At 30.5% G+C, this 21,544-nt stretch overlaps 2 protein-coding genes and 1 pseudogene across 2 annotated transcripts; 2 read left to right on the top strand and 1 right to left on the bottom strand.

Annotated features, from left to right (window-relative positions):
- The first annotated feature begins 7,869 nt into the window (after positions 1 to 7,869).
- Positions 7,870 to 8,781, top strand: LOC131604626 (dnaJ protein homolog 2-like; annotated as a pseudogene).
- Positions 8,782 to 14,295: 5,514 nt separating this feature from the next.
- Positions 14,296 to 15,498, top strand: LOC131604625 (protein MAIN-LIKE 1-like). The gene is made up of 2 exons (XM_058877055.1): positions 14,296 to 14,767; positions 14,917 to 15,498. Exons 1-2 carry the CDS (start codon positions 14,297 to 14,299, stop codon positions 15,496 to 15,498), a joined length of 1,053 nt encoding a protein of 350 aa, XP_058733038.1. The 5' UTR covers position 14,296.
- A 922-nt stretch (positions 15,499 to 16,420) lies between these two features.
- On the bottom strand, positions 16,421 to 19,196 carry LOC131604624 (PKS-NRPS hybrid synthetase cheA-like). The gene is made up of 4 exons (XM_058877054.1): positions 17,956 to 19,196; positions 17,771 to 17,874; positions 16,701 to 17,683; positions 16,421 to 16,579 (listed from the first exon to the last, which is right to left on the bottom strand). Exons 1-4 carry the CDS (start codon positions 19,194 to 19,196, stop codon positions 16,421 to 16,423), a joined length of 2,487 nt encoding a protein of 828 aa, XP_058733037.1.
- Between the last annotated feature and the right edge of the window lie 2,348 nt (positions 19,197 to 21,544).

The raw sequence follows: 21,544 nt of genomic DNA, 5'->3' as shown, positions 1-21,544 counted from the left end.
TTGTTGGCGTGGGTCCTATAAATTCCTATTTTCAGAGGAAAAAGCCAATTGTAACCGATCTATACCAATACATATAATTAGGAGTTGGTTTAGATTCGGTTGGCATGAAAACTTTGATTAAGACTCGTTGATTACGACCACTACAACGAGTAACACTTTTATGACGAAGCTTTCATCTCCAACATGCTAAAAACCGAGAGGATATGTCCTGGGAGTGCAATGTTTTATTTTCTTAATAAGATAAACAACATGTTACGTCAGTGTTATAAAAAACCAAGGTAACACAGCTATAAGTTAGCGCCTTTTTTATCCATAAAAAATTAATAAACCTGTTATCTTAGTTTTCTTGAGAGTCGAGGTAATATAGCTATAAGAACCTCGCTTCAAATCCCCCGTCGTCGCATTTAAAACTTAATTATCAATGAATAAGAATAGGCAATAATAGAAAAAAAGAAATATTTCATTGATAATAATGAAAAAACACAACAAAGAAAACTACTCAACAAATTCAAACTTCTCAGTCCACTCAACTTCAACATTACCCTTAACTATTCCTAACTTATGGAAAAGTTCAAAAAAAACTCTTTCATAAGATATGAGGAAAGTCATTTCCTCTCAAGAAGTATTTATCATTTCCTTCAAGAAGTTGAAAATGATAAGAGGAAGATTAATTCGACAATACCAAGTATTGATATTAAGATAGTTAGTAGTAAAATGGAATCACAACTCTTTTTCTTTCAAGATTATTTCTCAGTTACCTTTCTATTTGATTTTTTACTTCTAACCATTATAAGCTTTAAGAATGCACAAATCTGCAACACCTGCTTTCTGTAACATTATGGTCCCATCACCATCTCTCCAACCTTACATATTTGTCATTTTCTATGCTCTTAACCCTAATTCTTGACAATAAATAGAAGTACAAAAATAAGTTTTCGGAGGAGGCTGAAAGTGAAGAGGAAACAAAACTAAAGGAGGGAATTTCTTAGCAGTTTATTATAGATTCTCGTGGCAAATGGAGGTCTAAATACCTCAAACTTTACCTTATTAAATTGTTTTTTGTATTAAAATTAGATGAATGTTCTTTTTCAATTCAGCAATTGAAAATTAAATTGTGCATTTTTGAATAATTTCAACTTGGTATGTTTAATTTTTCAGGTGGGTATGAAGTTTTAGTCAAGATGGGCTCACGAGGTTCTATGGCATGCTTCCTCCAAGACTGAGCAACATGGTTGTCTTCGGCAGAAAAGGTGAGAATAAAAAATGTATATTTTTTTTAATTCCACTAATTTTCAAATGCAACTCATCTTTTCAAGGATTTTCATTATAATTCTAACTTTCATTAATAAAAATGAATTCATACTTAAACATTTTAATTCATCATAATCATAATCTTTAGCAAAATTAATGGGAAATAGTTTTATACTTTTATATTATTTTAAACAATATTGTATTTTATATAAAATTATAGGCTTAATAAATGCTATTTTCATCCACTAATTTTCTTTCATTTTAATTGTTACCCTCTATTTTTAAATTCATGATTTTTTCTCTCAATTTTCTAAATGTCTTTAACACTTTCCCCATATATGTTTTGGAGGTATATTTTTTTATGACATGACAAGTGATATACTACATGGCAAGTGTATTGATTACATGAAATTAAGTTATTAAGTGAGAATTCACTTAGATAGTGTTTTGCAACAAATATGATTGCTTGTGATGTAAATTAATTTATTTTTTGGTGTGGAAATCTCAATGATGTTATTAGCATACAATGTTCTAATTGATTCATCTCGTTAAGTTATTTTCATTAAATTATATATTTGTAGGGATATAATTTTTTTTAGATAAATATGGAATATATAAGTATTACGTAAGTGTTATGTTGTAGGAAAATGTGTCCCGAGAAAAACAGATTTTTGAAGAGTGGATGAACGTTAAACTAACATTGTTTATAAATTGTATTGTTACATGATAGAATGCATTAGCTTTTAATTTATAGCTACTAATCATTATCTTTCCTGGTACTATATCTTTTAAGGAAAATTGAAGATTTGTGGTTTGGTTTAAGATAAATACACTTTTGGTAAGTGAAATGTCTCCAACGGCTTATTATGTAATCATTTTAATTTTTCTATTACTTTAGTTAATGGCCCTACACATGCTCAAATAAACACACATAGAAATTAAGAAAATATGGTGATCTTGAATTTAAACCAAATATTTCATGTAAAACAGATTCAAACATTCTCATTCAAATCCAAAAATATTATTTTTACTAATCGGCCTTTACAACGGTACCTGTTACTTTTTTGGTCCATCCAAAACTATATTTTCAAACATCCTTATCATTGTGATTTTATCATAGAGATTGGTTGACTTAATTATCATTATGATTTTATCATAGAGATTGGTTGACTTAATTATCATAGTTATCATAGAGACTGGATGACTTAATTATCATAGTGATTTTATCAAAATATTAAATTTCCTTTAACCTTTTACACTTCTCATGTACACCATAGCACACACAGATGCTCCTGAAATGACAGTTAATCGCAATTGTTAAGTGTCTTTTTTCTTACAAAATTTCTGATTCTTCTTCTTTGCCCATAATTATTTGGTGAATGACACTCACTTTCCTTAAAAATGCCTCATCGAATCGATATAATTTTCTTTCTAACATATTCCACAAATCGGCAACAATGACCAAACAACCAACCATCACATAAAACATAGGAGTTGCATCCCATCAATAATATAGGGAAACATTTATTACAAAACACATTTCATAACCTTATAATCATATAAGTTTGACCCATTTACACAAAATCAATGCATTCCTAAAAATATGATGAAGATCTTAAAGAAATGTTTTGTTGTATCATTGATGGGATGCAACACCTTTATCATATTTGATGGTTGGTTCTCAGAAGATTGCTGCCAATTTCTAGAATATGTTAGAAAAAAATTATATCATATTTGATGGTTGGTTATCAGAAGATTGCTACCAATTTGTAAAATAACGTTGAGTCTTTTTAAAAAATAGTGAGTGTGATTCACCAAAAATTATGATAAAGAAGAAAAATTGGGAATTTTGAGGCCAAAACACGTAATAGTCGTCACTGTCATTTCAAGTGGATCTGTGTATGGTTTGGTGTATTGTTGAATTCAAGAGGTTGGATGCTTTTTAATATTTGATATAATAACTCTAAGTAAGAAAATCAATATTTTTGATAAAATCACATTGATAAGTAAGGAAACTAGTGTGTCTCTAAAATCACTTTAATAAGGAAGAGTTTTCTCAATAGATATCAATAGCATAGACGTGGTAAGGCAGTGCTTGAGGTAGTAGCTTTTATGTTTAGTGACATCTCTTTCACTTGATATTTTGATTTACTTTTACTGAAACCATGTGGTGCCGCTGGCATAAGATAATATTTGTTTTTCTTGTGAGTGGTGTGAAAGTGATATGCAATTTTAATGCAGCATTTTGAGTACATTATGCAGGGAGAAGTTTGATTTTTTGGGTTATTGATCGGTTGCAGTAATGCAATTGGGTGATTTTGTATAAGAGTACTTGATTTTTTATTTGTCTTATTTTTTGTACGTGAGACTAGTATGTCTAGTTTGACACCTTGTAAATCTTTTATATTATATGATATGATATAATATGATAATGTAATTTTTTTTTAAATTCTTTCTAAAAAATTGATAGAGTTGGTCTATATTGTTATACAAAACACTATTATTACAAATGATAATATTCTCTAATTATCTCAAAAAGGCCGTGGGTTCACTAATACTCAACTTTACCAATCCATTAAACAAGGTAGCCTCTATACTTTACCAATCCATTAAACAAGGTAGCCTCTATACGCAAAAACATTTGATTTGATGATCAGTGAACTTAATTTTTTTTATTTGTATTTCATAGCCAAATCTTTGTATTACAAAAATCATTATCAAAAGGATTTATTTTTTAATTCATCTTTTTTTTTTTAATTTAATCTTGATTTGATTGAACATTTTTGAATTGCTTACTATTATTTTTTTTTTAAAAAATTGGCTAATAAACTTTTTTTTTCAAATATGACATAGAATTAGGGATAACAAAAAATTCATACATGTGGATAAAATCAGTCACAGATATGAGGTGAGTAACTTAATGGATATTCATGAATAAAATAAATGGATATTTAAATATCAATTTTTTAATAGATACGAATTCAAGTTTAATGATACTCGTGCCCGCAAATATTCGTATCTGTTAATAAGTTATAAAGTTATTTAAATTTTATTAATTTATCTGACTTTTTATGTTATAAAAACATTAGTCTTCATATATATATATATATATATATATATATATATATATATATATATATATATATATATATATATATTTGAAATTTTATTTGAAGAAAATCTTCCATGTTTAATATAAATTTAGAAATTTCATATTGAAGCTTCTGCAATGCTCTATATTCCATTTCAACAATTCTATTGTCCAATCAACCAGTAGCGTCCTTCTCATGTCCAACTAATGTCTTCTTTTCTATTTCTATGTCGTCTGTTCTTCTGCCATAACTCACAATCACAATATATTTTATTTATTTTGGGTGAAATATGAAATGTATGAATATTATGTTTGCATGCTATTATGTTTTGGTGAAAAAAAAAAGGAAATTAATGTGATAAAGTTTGATTGTTAAATTGAGATGAATGATATGTGATAATAACTTTTTGTGTCTTTAAAAGATCTTTAAAAATTATTTTTTTTTTCAAAAAAAAATAGAAAAAAATGGTATCCATGGATATTTATAAATATCTACAATTACAACATAACTCGTCATTTTAAATTATATTTGTAACTGATAATTTAAGCAAGTGGTTAATAACATACATTAGTTAAGCTAGTCCCTTCTAATTTGTTAGACATGATTTAAGCATTTAAGAAGACATACATTTGACTAAAAAATTTACAGGAGGGTTCAATCACAATACATCATTAAAAATTATTCTAACAAACAATATGCTTAAATAAAGTTTAATTGCATACTAATAACATAGTACCTTGATTGTATCACTTTGAGAAGAAACGAGTTAACATGAATTATCCTATTTATTTTATAATAAATAAGAAGTGGCATTTTCCCTCTTCATACCATCTTCTCCATATTGATCATAAATAAAGATAACTCTCTCCTTACCATTTTTAGTATATTTGGATTAACTTTTGGAAGATCTATAATCAATTTTAGAGGTGTGGAATTGATTCCGGATAATTTTGAGGTTTATGTTTTATCAAAAGTAAAATTGATTATGTTTCAAGAATTGATTCTACTTGAAGCTAAAATTTATAGCTTCTATCTCTAGAATTGATTCTGGGTAATTTTTACACTGAGTGCATGTTTGGTTTGACTTTTGGAAAGTCATAAGCCAATCTAGAGGTCCAGAATTGATTATGGGTGATTTTGAGATGTTTGGTTAGACAAAAATAGAAATGATCCTGTCTCCATAATTAATTAAATTTGAAGTAAGAATTTGTAGCTTCTGCCTCCATAATTGATTTTGGATGATTTTTACTCTGAAATTTATTGTATAACTCAGTTTTACATAAAATTATCAAAACATAAATCAATTATGCTAAACTCAATTCTGATAAAATCAATTCTATCAAACTCAATTATGTTAGAATCAATTCTGTCCACCCCAATCCAAACACACCATAAAATTTATTGCTCAACTCACTTTGACATAAATCCAAACATAAATCAATTCTGTCAAACTATATTCTATTAAAGTCAGTTATACCAAATTTAATTATACTAGAATCAATTATATTCTTTATCAATCCAAACACACCCTTTCACGTAAGAATTGAGATATATCCATTACAAAACTGAAATATTAATGAAACTTTATGTTCGAGAAGTTCATGCAGCTACCATAGCCCCTACTTCGGCATATAAAAATGTTACTCCTAAACACTTAGCTCTTCTTGGATTCTAAGATGCCATTTGATAACAAGTTTTTTGTAAGTTTTTTTCAAGTCATCATCTTTTTCTTTATGACTTTGTTTGGATTAAAAAAAAGAAAGAAAATGAAAGGAAAGATAATTAAAGAAAAGAAAATAGGGTGAGAGTGACTAGAAAGTGAGATGGTATTTTGATTGTTTGAAAAAAAAAAGTAAGAGGAAAGATAAATATATACATTTAAATGACAACAATACCCCTATTTGAGAAGAAAGTAGTTTCATGTGGGGCTATCACAACTTTCCTTCCTCTCCCATCTTGATGTTATTATTCCAAACGGAAGAATGTTCATCTTTCCATCCACTTTTTCTTCCTTCACTTTCTTTCCTTCTTTCTTCAAAACAAACACAATGTAAGATTTCGAATCACATCATTATTAAAGCAAAGAAAAAACTATTTGCATATTAGAATGTTACACATCTATAATATAAGAAAATTAATGGTTGTGGAAAAGTCTAAAATACCCTTATTTGATTTTTTGCCACCACATTAAAATTGTGGTTTTTTGGTCTTTGTACCATAAAGTTCTTAATTTTATTATTAAAATAATACAACTCTTATATTTTATTAAACTTATCAAATCTCTCTCTATTCTCTATTTTTTTCTCTTTCATCACTTTCTCACTTCTTTCTTCCAAAAAAAATCTATCAATCTATAATATAAGAAAATTAATGGTTGTGGAAAAGTCCAAAATACCCTTATATGATTATTTGCCACCACATTAAAATTGTGGTTTTTTTGTCTTTGTACCATAAAGTTCTTAATCAACTACCTAACTAAGAAAATGACATGCCTATTAACACCCTAATTTGCCCTTTTGCTATTTTTAATTTGCACTAAAAAATGCCCATTTTAGTAATTTGCTAATTCAAACTTCACTTAGACCAATCACATGTCACCATTGATCCAAGTGGCACCCCCTTTCTCAATATTTCTTTTGGTTATTTCCTAACAACGAATTAACCATTGTGTAATAACGAATTTTGATTTAGGTTTTTACACGGGAGACAAAACCAAACACAATTTCAATTTTCCCTCTCATTCTCTCTTTATCATTCATTATGCTTCCATCCCTCTCTCTCTTTTCCATTCTGCGATATTTTCAACAGAGCCCCCGAGCATTCCACAGGTAAGACAACTCGGTTTCTCCCTTCTCTCTTCTTCTTCTTCTTCTTCTTCTTCTTCTTCTTCTTCTTGCTTCTCCGGTTCATTATTTTGTTACATTTATTTTGTTCATGTTGGTTGATGTCACCAATCTGGTTATTGTGACTTTATTTTCCCAAATATGGTGAAATGGTGTTCAAGTTTCATACATATTACCATCTGAAAAGTTTCGATTTTCCCAAATCCATGACATTTCGATTTTGATTCTGGTTATTGTGAGTTGATTTTCCCAAATATCCTTTACTGATGATACTATCAAATAGAGTTGGGATTTTTATATTGATCTTTTTACTGGTTTTGATGAATGTTGTTAAAGTTGTGATTTTTATAATGATTTTCTTAGTTATTTTGTTAAAGTATCTTAAAGTTGTGATTTTTATAGTGATCTTTTTATTGATTTTTATGAATGTTGTTAAAGTTGTGATTTGTATAGTGATCTTCTTAGTTATTTTGATAAATCTTAAAGTTGTGATTTTTATTAATTTGTTATGTTGTGTTTTTTATATTTATTTTTAAAATTATTGATTGATTAAATAATGTACTTTTAGTAGTTGCTGATATGTTTCTTTTTATTGTTGATTGTAGCTTGAGATTCAGCTTTTGCAAACATATGTGTTAGATCTGTGTTATAAAGGTGGTACAACTGGAAGGTGTTTTGGATGCCAGGGGACTGAAATGAAGATTACCAGAAGGCAGATAAGTATGGGCATGATTCAACAAATACAACACGTCTGTGCTGACTGCAAAGGAACTGGTAATGGAAATTTCATTTTCCATATCTATTTGGTTGTTTCTGTGCTGTTTTGCCCAGCTCACGCATGATTGTTTCAGGCGAGGTCATTAGTGAGAGAGATAAATGTCATCAATGCAAGGAAAACAAGATTACTCAAGAAAAGAAGGTGTTGGAGGTGCATGTGGAAAAGGGAATGCATCAAGGTCAAAAGATTGTATTTGAAGGACAAGCTGATGAAGCCGTAAGTAGTTTATTTGAAATTTTTCGTGCTAGGAATTTTGGTTTATAATTTACTTTACTATTACTATTTGAATACTGTAAAAAAGGACAGAAGTTTATTATCATTTTAGTCTTCTTGATGGTTGTTTGTCATGTTGAACTTGATATTTAATTGTACATGTTGCAGCCGAACACAATCACCGAAGACATAGTTTTTGTCTTGCAAGTGAAAGAGCATCCAAAGTTCAAGAGGGAGCGTGATGACCTCCATATTGATCACAATCTAAGCTTAACCGAGGCTCTCTGTGGATTCTAATTTCCTGTCACACATCTTGATGGAAATCAACTCTTGGTCAAGTCAAACCCAGGAGAAGTCATCAAGCCAGGTACTTTATATTTTTTTGAGCAACTCTTCTTTGTATGTTGTGTTCTCTTTTATGGTTCTATTTTTTTGCTGTTTTTATGGTTTGGTATTTTATGTTTGAATCAATTTTCCAATAAGTTGTTTTTAGATAAGTTGGTATTTGATGTTTTAATCACTTTTCAGATAAGTTATTTTCAAATAAGTTGGTATTTTCTATTTTAATCACTTGTATTTTGCAGTTTTTCATGTTTGTTGTTGATTACACTTGTATTTACAAGTTGTTCTTTTCTAAATAAGTTTTCATCTCCTTGATTTTAACTTATATGTATGTTGAAGCTGGTTTTGTTGTGATGATATGTTGAACCTGATTCTTGAAGCTGGTTTTGTTTTGATGTATGTTGAACCTGGTTCTTTTAGATGGTTTTGTTTTGATGTATCTTGAAGTTGGTGTTGTTCTTATGTTATGTTGAAGCTGGTTCTATTTTTGATGTGTGTTAAAGCTGGTTCTTTAAATGATTCACTTGTATGTATACATCAATATATCTAATCTGCTGCAGCTCAAAACATGTTTGATAATGGCCAATAATTTTTGCCGAACTTTGATTATCTATTCCTTATGCATACATGAATATATTCTCCATTTGTATTTTATTAAAGAACATTCTTAACTGCTAATACTATGTTTAGACCAATGAGGATCATCCATTGAAGTCATATTTATATGTCAAATCCTTTTATGTCTAAATGGCAAATCATTCCATTTTGATAATTCAATTTGATAAGACTTGTATCCTTGTCTTTTTTAAGACTTGAATAAATGAATAATCTGCAACAATGTCTTTTTCCCAACAACATGATAATACACATAAGACAGTTCAAATTTATTAGATATAGTTGTTTAAGTTATGATGCAATCTTGGTCTCTATGTACCATGATTGTTTTTATATAGCATAATATGTTATGTTTATCTCAAAGTTAAGTAACAGTCTTGGATAATATGTTGGAACAAATTATACTTATATATATATATATATATATATATATATATATATATATATATATATATATATATATCAATGTTGCATGTATACATTTAGTTTCAATTTCAAAGAGTGTGAACATTTGCTGAAACTTCAAATATTATTCAATTATGATGTATAGACGATTTGATATTTATTTATACATAAAGGTTTTCCAATATATTTTTGTTGCTAACCTTGCATATACACAACATTGATTTTTCAGATAAAACAGAATTTTTATGATTGCAATTCTCGATGTCGTAGCTCCCAGTTGCAGCAGTCTGCATCAACTCTGCATAATTTTTTTCTTTTCAACTGCTGTGGCCGCAGGTGCAGCTGTTTTCCCTCTGTCTTCAGTTGCTCTTTATATACCTTAACACTTTTACTGAGAGAGAAATGAAGTAAAAGTAAAGGAAAAGTTGAGAGAGAACAGTGGGTTGAAAAAGATGGAGTAAGGATTAGGTGTGAAAATACTCACATGTTCTTTATTTGTTTTTAATCCTTCTAAACCCTTCATTATTTTTTAATTTTTAAGTAAATCTTATGATATATAGAAGTGTTTCACTCATAAATTACTTAGTTGATGGTTCATCCTAGACACCATCTTAAAAATTTACTCATTTGTTTATCTATTATTACTATATATATATTAAAATGGTAAGATTTTACCAATTATGTATTTGCAAATTTATAAATTTTATAGCAAATCTATAGTTACTAGATCTGATGTAACTTTTACTAACTACTGTGAATTTTATTACTGAAACTCACTATTTTTACGGGTCACTATCACTACAATATTTTTTGTTATTCAACAAAATACTTGTACATATTTATAGTTATCAATGATATTTGTAATATTTCACTTCTAAGAATGATGTTTCACATTAACATTTTTCAGTATATTCTTAAGAACCTATATTTGCTCCTTTCGTTTGTACTATATTATTCACATTAAGATATGAATTACCCGTGCGGACGCACGGGTCTTGTACTAGTTTTATTATTAAAATAATACAACTCATATATATTATCAAACTTATCAAATATCTCTCTATTCTGTATTTTTTTTCTCTTTCATCACTTTCTCACTTCTTTATTCCAAAAAAATTCTATCATTCTATAGTATAAGAAAATTAATGGTTGTGGAAAAGTCTAAAATATCCTTATTTGATTTTTTGCCACCACATTAAAATTGTGGTTTTTTGTCTCTGTACCATAAAGTTATTAAATTTATTATTAAAATAATAAAACTCTTATATTCGATCAAACTTATCAAATCTCTCTTTATTCTCTATTTTTTTCTCTGTCATCACTTTCTCACTTCTTTCTTCCAAAAAAAATCAATCAATCTATAATATAACAAAATTAATGGTTGTGGAAAAGTCCAAAATACCCTTATTTGATTTTTTGCCACCACGGGAAAAAATATATTATCTATAAAATAAGAAAATTAATGGTTGTGGAAAAGTCTAAAATACCCTTATTTGATTTTTTGCCACCACATTAAAATTGTGGTTTTTTGGTCTTTGTACCATAAAGTTCTTAATTTTATTATTAAAATAATACAACTCTTATATTTTATCAAATTTATCAAATCTCTCTCTATTCTTTATTTTTTTCTCTTTCATCAATTTCTCACTTCTTTCTTCAAAAAAAAAAAACTATCAATCTCTAATCTATAATATAAGAAAATTAATGGTTGTGGAAAAGTCTTAAATACCCTTATTTGATTTTTTGCCACCACATTAAAATTGTGGTTTTTTGGTCTTTGTACCATAAAGTTCTTAATTTTATTATTAAAATAATACAACTCTTATATTTTATTAAACTTATCAAATCTCTCTCTATTCTCTATTTTTTTCTCTTTCATCACTTTCTCACTTCTTTCTTCCAAAAAAAAATCTATCAATCTATAATATAAGAAAATTAATGGTTGTGGAAAAGTCCAAAATACCCTTATTTGATTATTTGCCACCACATTAAAATTGTGGTTTTTTTGTCTTTGTACCATAAAGTTCTTAATTTTATTATTAAAATAATACAACTCATATATATTATCAAACTTATCAAATATCTCTCTATTCTGTATTTTTTTTCTCTTTCATCACTTTCTCACTTCTTTATTCCAAAAAAATTCTATCATTCTATAGTATAAGAAAATTAATGGTTGTGGAAAAGTCTAAAATATCCTTATTTGATTTTTTGCCACCACATTAAAATTGTGGTTTTTTGTCTTTGTACCATAAAGTTATTAAATTTATTATTAAAATAATAAAACTCTTATATTCGATCAAACTTATCAAATCTCTCTTTATTCTCTATTTTTTTCTCTGTCATCACTTTCTCACTTCTTTCTTCCAAAAAAAATCAATCAATCAATAATATAACAAAATTAATGGTTGTGGAAAAGTCCAAAATACCCTTATTTGATTTTTTGCCACCACGGGAAAAAATATATTATCTATAAAATAAGAAAATTAATGGTTGTGGAAAAGTCTAAAATACCCTTATTTGATTTTTTGCCACCACATTAAAATTGTGGTTTTTTGGTCTTTGTACCATAAAGTTCTTAATTTTATTATTAAAATAATACAACTCTTATATTTTATCAAATTTATCAAATCTCTCTCTATTCTTTATTTTTTTCTCTTTCATCAATTTCTCACTTCTTTCTTCAAAAAAAAAAACTATCAATCTCTAATCCATAATATAAGAAAATTAATGGTTGTGGAAAAGTCTTAAATACCCTTATTTGATTTTTTGCCACCACATTAAAATTGTGGTTTTTTGGTCTTTGTACCATAAAGTTCTTAATTTTATTATTAAAATAATACAACTCTTATATTTTATCAAACTTATCAAATCTCTCTCTATTCTTTATTTTTTCTCTTTCATCAATAATATAAAAAAATTAATGGTTGTGGAAAAGTCTTAAATACCCTTATTTGATTTTTTGCCACCACATTAAAATTGTGGTTTTTTGGTCTTTGTACCATAAAGTTCTTAATTTTATTATTAAAATAATACAACTCTTATATTTTATCAAACTTATCAAATCTCTCTCTATTCTTTATTTTTTCTCTTTCATCAATTTCTCACTTCTTTCTTCAAAAAAAAAACTATCAATCTCTAATCTATAATATAAGAAAATTAATGGTTGTGGAAAAGTCTAAAATACCCTTATTTGATTTTTTGCCACCACATTAAAATTGTGGTTTTTTGGTCTTTGTACCATAAAGTTCTTAATTTTATTATTAAAATAATACAACTCTTATATATTATAAAACTTATCAAATCTCTCTCTATTCTGTATTTTTTTTCTCTTTCATCACTTTCTCACTTCTTTATTCCAAAAAAAATCTATCATTCTATAGTATAAGAAAATTAATGATTGTGGAAAAGTCTAAAATATCCTTATTTGATTTTTTGCCACCACATTAAAATTGTGGTTTTTTGTCTTTGTACCATAAAGTTATTAAATTTATTATTAAAATAATAAAACTCTTATATTCGATCAAACTTATCAAATCTCTCTCTATTCTCTATTTTTTTCTCTTTCATCACTTTCTCACTTCTTTCTTCCAAAAAAAATCTATCAATCTATAATATAAGAAAATTAATGGTTGTGGAAAAGTCCAAAATACCCTTATTTGATTTTTTGCCACCACGGGAAAAAATATATTATTGATCTAAATATTTTAATATACGAAAAATATATTATTGATCTAATATTTTTTTTTTTTAAAAATGGTATACGGGAAAAAATGTAGTATTGATCTAAATAATCTTATATACGAAATTTACTATTGATCCAAATATTTTTGTGAATGATACCTAAACAAAAATGAATTCTGTACGGGAAAAAAAAATCTATTATTGATTTAAATATTTTTATATATGAGAAATGGTATTTGTGATTAAATATTTTTAATCCAAAAATTGTATACGGGAAAAAATATATTATTGATCTAAATATTTTTATATATGAAATAATCAATTATTAATCTAATTTTTTTAACATTTTTTTTAAATCAATGATGTATCCAAATTCGCGTAACCGAACAGAACCCGTGCGTATGCACGGGTTTGTTACTAGTTTAACTTAAAAATGAATTATCGATTTATAAAATATTAAAGTTAAATTTTAGAATTAAAACATCAATTACAAATAATTAAATAATAAACAAAATAAGAAATATTTATTCATTCATAACAAGTAGTCCTTTTTTAAATATGAAATAATAATATCAATATTTATTTTACTAATTAACAACATTTAAAAAATCAAAGTTACCAACTAAAAAACAAAGGAAATTTTACTTCCTACCCCTACATTTGCCCTTCTACCCCAACAATCATATTTTTTTGACGAAATTACCCTTACATAAATAGGAATTTTTTTTCTCATTTTTCACTTTTTACTGATCTTGAACAAACACTCTCCTTTTATCTGTACGAAACACAAACCGGAACACCTTGGAAAACTCTTCCGGTTCATTAACTTTCCAAACCGGAACACATTTGGTAAGTGGTCCGGTTCAGAAAAATACTTCACGGAACACTTAAAGTTGCTGGGCACGGGACGAAGCTCCAGGAGAGAGTGCCTCAGCAGCTCCCACCTGAGATTGAGGCTATCGTGTCTAGGTCAGGTCTGGCGATCTCTTCAGAGAACTAGCCTGACCAAGATAGACGCTAATCTCGTCTCAGCATTTGTGGAGAGGTGGCATGTTGAGACTTCGTCATTTCACATGCCATTTGGTGAAATGACGATTACTTTAGATGATGTTGCGTGCCTGCTCCATTTGCCTATCAATGGTATGTTCTGGTATCCTGATGAGCATGTCACAGAGCAGGTGGCTGTTGATCTTGGCTGTGAGTTATTGGGAGTGGATAGACATGCCATGGCTGTACATGTGCGTTCTTGCAGGGGAGCTTATTACTCACTGCAGTGGCTGTATGACAGATTCGTGCAGTACCGTGCTGCTGGTAGTTGGACTTACGCGACCAGGGCATATCTGATGATGTTGGTAGGTTCTACCATTTTTGCGGATAAGACATTTACCCTGGTTGAGGCCCGATATTTGCTATTGTTTAGAGATCTACGTGGGCTTGGTTCATACAGTTGGGCATCAGCGGCACTGGCCACTCTTTATCGCCACCTTGGGGATGCATCTATGTTTAGTTGCAAGCAGCTCGGTGGATATCCTACTCTTCTACAGGTATTTATGTTATTTTTAATTAATTATATGTTTATTCATATATTATAATTTATATTATTTAATATATATATATATATATATATATATATATATATATATATATATAAACATTGGTATTAATGAATATCATTTAATTTATTTGTTAACAGTGTTGGATACATGAGTACTTTCCTACTCTGGGAAGGAAAGGAGAAAATTGGCGGTCAGACAACCAAGGGCTTCCGAGGGCGTTGAGATGGTTCTACAGACAGGGGGCCATCAAGGTGGATGCATATAGACCGATATTGGATCAGCTGACACCTACAGACGTCATATGGTGTCCATTCGAGGATCATCGACCTCATATTGCTTTTAACGAGCTATCTTTATACAGAGGTTTCCTTGTTTGGGGTGACATACATGTGTCGTACTTACCCGATAGGTGTCTTCGCCAGTTTGGTATTCGCCAGTATATCCCGCCTGCACCTCCTGCTGATACGCTCAACAACGATGAGATTGCTGTGGAGTGGATTGGTTATCACCAGAGCGTGGCAGATGTGATTAGAGGTACGGAGGCGGTGGGATACCCTCATGAGACGGTGGATGGATATTTAGAGTGGTATTACCGTGTGTCTCATCCTCAGGTTGTGCCGCCCCCACCTAGTGAGCGTAGAGAGGTTCCAGTTCCTGTCTTTGATGCAGGACCAGCTGATCCAGATTGGGTTCGTGCCTCCACACTGGTTCGCCGTTAACTCCGGCAGGTAGAGGCCGAGGAGGATGATGTCGCGTATGCTGACTTATTTGAGGTGTTGCGCATCGCCGATGAGCATTGACTATGTTATATTTTATTTTAGATATTACATTTTGGATAATTTTATGGTACATTCTGGATTATATTTTGGATTCTATAGTTGATTTTAGTCTTTTGTTTTATTCTATATTTTATTGTATATTTTGGATTATATTTTATTCTATAGTTTATATTATTTGGATAAGATATCTTATTTGGATAAGATATTATGTGGATAAGATATTGTGTGGATAAGATTGCCCTCATGGCCTATAAATAGGACCTCGTTGACACAAAATATCATATTTTTCAGAATGTCTCTTGGTAATTTTATGGTTGACACAATTGTTTTCTATACTGGAACTAAGGAACCCATGAAGCTTTCAATACCTAACGATTGCGGGAGACTCGAGTCACTTAAAAGTTGGGTGAAAGAAGAGTTACCAGAAACTGATAACCGAGTGGTGACTAAAATCTGGTATCGTGAAAATTGGAACATGGATGTTGATGGAAGGATAAGTTATAATATTGTGGAGTTGAAATGTGATGGTGATATGAAAGACATGTGGAAATCACACCGCCGTAAGATAACAAAGGGACCGATCGAGTTTGAGGTAAACCTAACAAGGTCTGCTGAGGATGTTCTGAAGATGCTGGTGCGCCCAGAATCGTCTGCAAGAGTCTAATGCTTTAATGTTTTATGTTATTGTTATCATGTTTTAATATTCTATGTTATTGTTATCATGTTTTAATGTTCTATATTCAATGTTATAATAATTTAGTGTTTTTTTGTAAATAAAATAAAAACTTCTAAGATGTAAATAAAATAACTCAATCTAAGACGTTTTTAGCTAAAATATTACTTATAAATTAAAGTCACTTAATTAATCTATATTAACACGTGATGGTAACATAGGCGTAAGATGATGCCAATGTTGAAGACGTCCAGCAAATCCTAACATCCAAGATGTCGCCACTTGAAGACGAAACTTCATCCAATCTACCGTGACGGGTGGCAGCGGGAAGCCTTCTTTCATATTAACCTGATTTCATGACATAAAAATAATTAACAAAGTAATTAAATTAGTAATTATATAAGTAATTAAATAAGTAATTAAATAAGTAATTATATAAGTAATTAAATAAAATATATATAAAGGTTACCCGAAGATAATGATTCCTGTTGATAAGGCCAATGCAATATGTAGGAGCACTTGGAGAAAATGTTGTTGTCATAGGAAAAAAGGTCAAGCAAGGGTTACCAAGCAGCACAAGAATAATGTTATACCGATTCGCTATCAAATAACCCATCTCTGGTAGTGTCAACCATTTCTCCGGTGGTTGAAAACCAACATGATCTATCAACAATCCATTTCTCACTTCGGATAAACTTAGACCGAACAATCTCTCATATAAGTCCTTCTTTTCTCTTAATTCCATGTCCAAGTCACGACGAACCATTGCCCAACCATCCTCACTATACCCATGCCACGAAGCAATTGCTCTAAATCCACAATTACCATCTGCTACAACATTAACAATCTCGGTAATATATGGCCTAATATGACAAGGAAACTGAAGAGTGAAATCCTCATCCTTTGCTTGTGATTGCTTCTTTGATTGTGATTGCTTCCTGGAAGTTTGTGATGCTTGCGATTGTTTTTGTGAACATTGAGACGCCTGATCAGCATACTCAAAACCTGAAGGATCCCTATAAACATCATACCCAACTGGTTTCTTCCCTTTCCTCTTCACTCCGCCTTTAGTTTTTATTTTCTCAGGTGGTGGACACAATGAAGTTGTTGTGGGATATGCAATTTCACAAACCCTACTTTTCAATGCTCTTTTTCCAACAACATCTAGTGATTTAAACCTTCTCCACAATTCATCAATTGCATTACTCATATCAACCTCCGAACCAGCTTCCTCATCTAAAGGCAAGTCACCTTCCATAGATAGTATCCTCCATTGAAGATGAACACTTTCTATTTGTAATGGGATTCCAACAACAATCGATCTTCCCATCTCACAAGCACAAGGTAGCCCATAACTTGTTCTCATAGTACAACCACATGTTTCCCTACTATTTAACACATAATCAAGCCTCGATAACTCTTCTGCAATGCGTCTCAAAGCAGCTCTCGATACTGAACCACGCAAATTATCATAAAATGGACTAATGTGTGCGTGCTCAACCTCATAAAAACTTTTTTGAAACGAAGCTCGAATGTTACCTATTTGGATTTTTAGGTTAGAATTCATAGCTTCCCAAACTTTGACCATGTCACCAAGGCTGTTTCCTAACATCTGCTTTAGCTTCCAATGTGCAGATTCAACCCTAAAATAAACAAAGAAGGTATAAAAAAAATAATATTCCAAAAATTAATACTAAATAAATATTTTAAGAATTATGACATACCGATTTGTCGTGGTGTTACCAAAATGAAGCACTAGATTAATCCATGCGCCTACAAATCTTTGCCTATGTGGGATCAACCAAGTGTTCTTCACGTAATCGAGGAAGTTAGTACAAGCAAAGCATGCTTGTTCAAGATATTGCAACCGTACACCATACTCAACCTCATTACTAGCCCATACAACATCTTTCCACAATGTGCCTATCGTCTCTCGCATGTCTTTCATCACATATTCCTTGCATCTCATCCCAACATTTTGGTTAATATGAAAGCGACATAGCAAGTTATGCGTCGTAGGAAAAACAACTTCAACTGCTTTCATCAAAGCAAGATCTCTATCCGTCAAAATCACTTGTGGAACCACATCTTTCTTCACAAACAATTGCTTCAGCTTATCCAAGACCCAAATATAACTCTCTGTCTGCTCACACTCCATATAAGCAAATGCAACCGCAAATGTCAACTCGGTCGATGTCATACCAACTATTTCAAACAGAGGTTGTCTATATTTGTTGGTCTTATAAGTGGCGTCCATAATCAAGACAGTAGGAAAAAGATTCAACAACTTTACCGAATCTGGATGAGCCCAAAAAATATCTCTCACAACTTCACAATCATCCCGTTTCCTACTCCAATAAACATAGTTCGCCTCCTCTATAAGCTTAAGCAAATGTTGTATCTCACTTCTTGGACCTCTTATCTCCGCTTCAATCACACTTTTATGCTTGTATATTTGCGTGATCCGAGTGACGTTCTCAGGATCTCGCTCTTGCAAGGAAGTCAATATGTGTCTAGGCGGAACATGTCTCTTTGTCAAATCAGCAACATGCTGCTTCTCATCTGTTGTCAACCTACCAACAAATGAATGGCCTTCTAATCTATCTGGTAAACCATGATTATGAACTCCACATTTTACATCAACCTTCCATCCAGACCCATCTTTTGTCGGAGTCGATCTGATTTTGAATGGACATCCACATCTCTTAGTAGCACTTTGAGTCTCACTTTTATCCTTATATTTTCCACCTTTATCGCACGCAAATATAACTTTGTTACTTCTTCCTCTTTTGCCTGTTTCAGTGTCTGAACGCGCTATGATAACAGTCACTTTATTGTTGATTCCGGTCTCTTTAACCCAGCGGATAACTTCTTCCCGTGTGACAAATCTCTGTGAAGTTGTGAAAACATCAGTGGTATCTATAGCTGTCTCGTTTTTCCGACAAATTTGGAGCGGAACTTCCATACCTAAAAAAAAAACCAAAAATTTAAAAATACAAAATGCGTTCCGGAACAGTTTTCCAATCTATTCCGGTTTGATATCAAGTTCACCGGATCACTTTTCAAAACTGTTCCGGTTTGATTAGAAATGCACCGGAACACTTTGCTTATCTGTTCCGGTTTGATTTTCGTATTACCGGAACAGTTTTAGAATGTCTTCCGGAAAAAAAAAAGCAAACCGGATGACTTGCATAATGTGTTCCGGTTTGTTAATTTGTGAACCGGATGACTTACCAGAAGTGTTCCGAATTGAAGGTGCGTAGGGGTGCAGATTTGAATTTTTTTGACTTTTTAGATGAATGGTAAAAAGTAAAATGGTAAAATGGTTATTAACTATTGAGGGTAAAGTTGGCATTTTTACAAAATTGTAGGGGTAGAAGAGCAATTGTAGGGGTACGAAGTAAAATTTTCAAAAACAAAATAACAAAAATAGAGAAAGAAAGATGGACCAAAGTGCCAATAGGGTAAACTGACCCAAGCCCACTGATACTAATATGACTTTGACCTAGTTCCAATACAAACAAAAATTCAGCAATTGAAATAGAGAAGATGCAACATATTCTTCATCAAAACAAAACCCTACTCAGCCGCCAAAGAGTACCTTCTTCATTTACAAAATAAAAATGCAGATTGTGAGATAAGGAGAGGAAAGTGTGAAACGAACCTGAAGGTGGGTCCTTGGCAAAAGCCGGTGGCGTAGGTGGTGGCGGTTGAACGGAGGCGATGACGCGGCGGCAGGCTGTGGTCACGGTTGGCCGGTGGTGCGTCGGAGCAGGGAAGTAGTGGTCGGCCAGGAAAAGAGGCGTGCGGAGCTTGAACAAGATGAGAAGAGGTTAGTTTCATGTTTCTGCTCATTCTCACTCCTCTCCTCATTTTGATATTTTGAGCTCAATTTTAGATTTTAAATTCTTCACATGTGACCATTAGAGAACTTTAGATTTTAGATTTTAGTTGAAGATTCATATTTAAAATAAATAATTTTTTCTATTTTTAAAAAGGGAAATAATTGTAATGATAAATGCAATTAAATTTAAAATTAATGTCACTTATTTTGTAATTATGAATGAGTAATGGAAATAAAAATATTTTTCTTGAATTTTTTAGATTTTAAAAGTAAAATAATGTAATTAAGTATTGATCCCAAAAAAATAATTTAATTAACAACTACTCCCTCCGGCCTGAATTATAAGCAAATATTCTCTTTTTAGGTTCATTGAGTAATGAATGTATCTTGTCTTTTATGTAGACCAGATACATTCATTACTCAATGAACCTAAAAAGAGAATATTTGCTTATAATTAAGGCCAGAGGGAGTATTATTTTTTTTGGAAATTTAGATTCAATTAAAATGTTAACAAACTCTTCCATTTCATTTTTTTTTTTAAATTTAAACTCAATTAAAATATCAAATGAACCAACACTTCAATTAATATTTTTAGGCTTTTTTTACTAGACATGAAAAAAAATGCTAAACAAACAGAAAGTAAATATTATATTACAAATCAAATCTAAAAATGATAAGTATCTATCTTTAAATAATATTTTTAGGCTTTTTTCGATAGTATTTGTGAATGCAAAATCTAAATCTATCTTTAAATAATATTTTTAGGCTTTTTTCGATAGTATTTGTGAATGCAAAATCTAAATCTATCTTTAAAGTTTAATATCTAGGTAATGAAAATCTTGAACCTAAAAATGATAAGTATCTCTCGATAACAAATCAAATCCATAAAAACATATTTTATGTAGTTAATCCAAAGCCAGCATAAAAAAATCATCAATATTAAAACATACGAAGAATTACATAAAACGCCATGATCATAATCAATACATGGCATTTGGACTACTTCATCTAATCCCTTACAAAATAGAAATTAGCTATACTTACTTACCATAGCTTTACGCATATGATCTAGAAGAAAGAAGTTGAAGAACACCTCTGTTGATTTCTCGAGCAGCGCTTTCGCCTTCAATCTTTTTCTCTTTTCCTCTTATGTTGTATTATTAATTTGAATTGTGTTGAAATGAATTTTCCAAACTCAATACCAAATAAACACTAAAAGTTTTTTGAACTGAACGACTTGAACTCCTATTTATAGAGTTCTTATTGGCCTGAGTGTTTAGCTAGGCTTGTAGCTCGCCTAACGAACTTGCGTCATGCCAACTCAACTTCAAGTGGGCTTTGTGACCTTACTTCGCTTGACGAGCTGCTAATTCTCGCTTAGCGAGCAAAACCCTTCCTTTACTCTGAAGTAACATAGTTAAGAAGCCTTGAATTAACATTGGTTGTTAGCGAGGTTGAAATTTTTCTTT

This window comes from Vicia villosa, linkage group LG5 (assembly GCF_029867415.1).
Source record: "Vicia villosa cultivar HV-30 ecotype Madison, WI linkage group LG5, Vvil1.0, whole genome shotgun sequence".
NCBI lineage: Eukaryota > Viridiplantae > Streptophyta > Magnoliopsida > Fabales > Fabaceae > Vicia > Vicia villosa.
The sequence above is the reverse complement of the archived record's forward strand: the minus strand, read 5'-3'. Positions and strand labels throughout refer to the sequence as shown.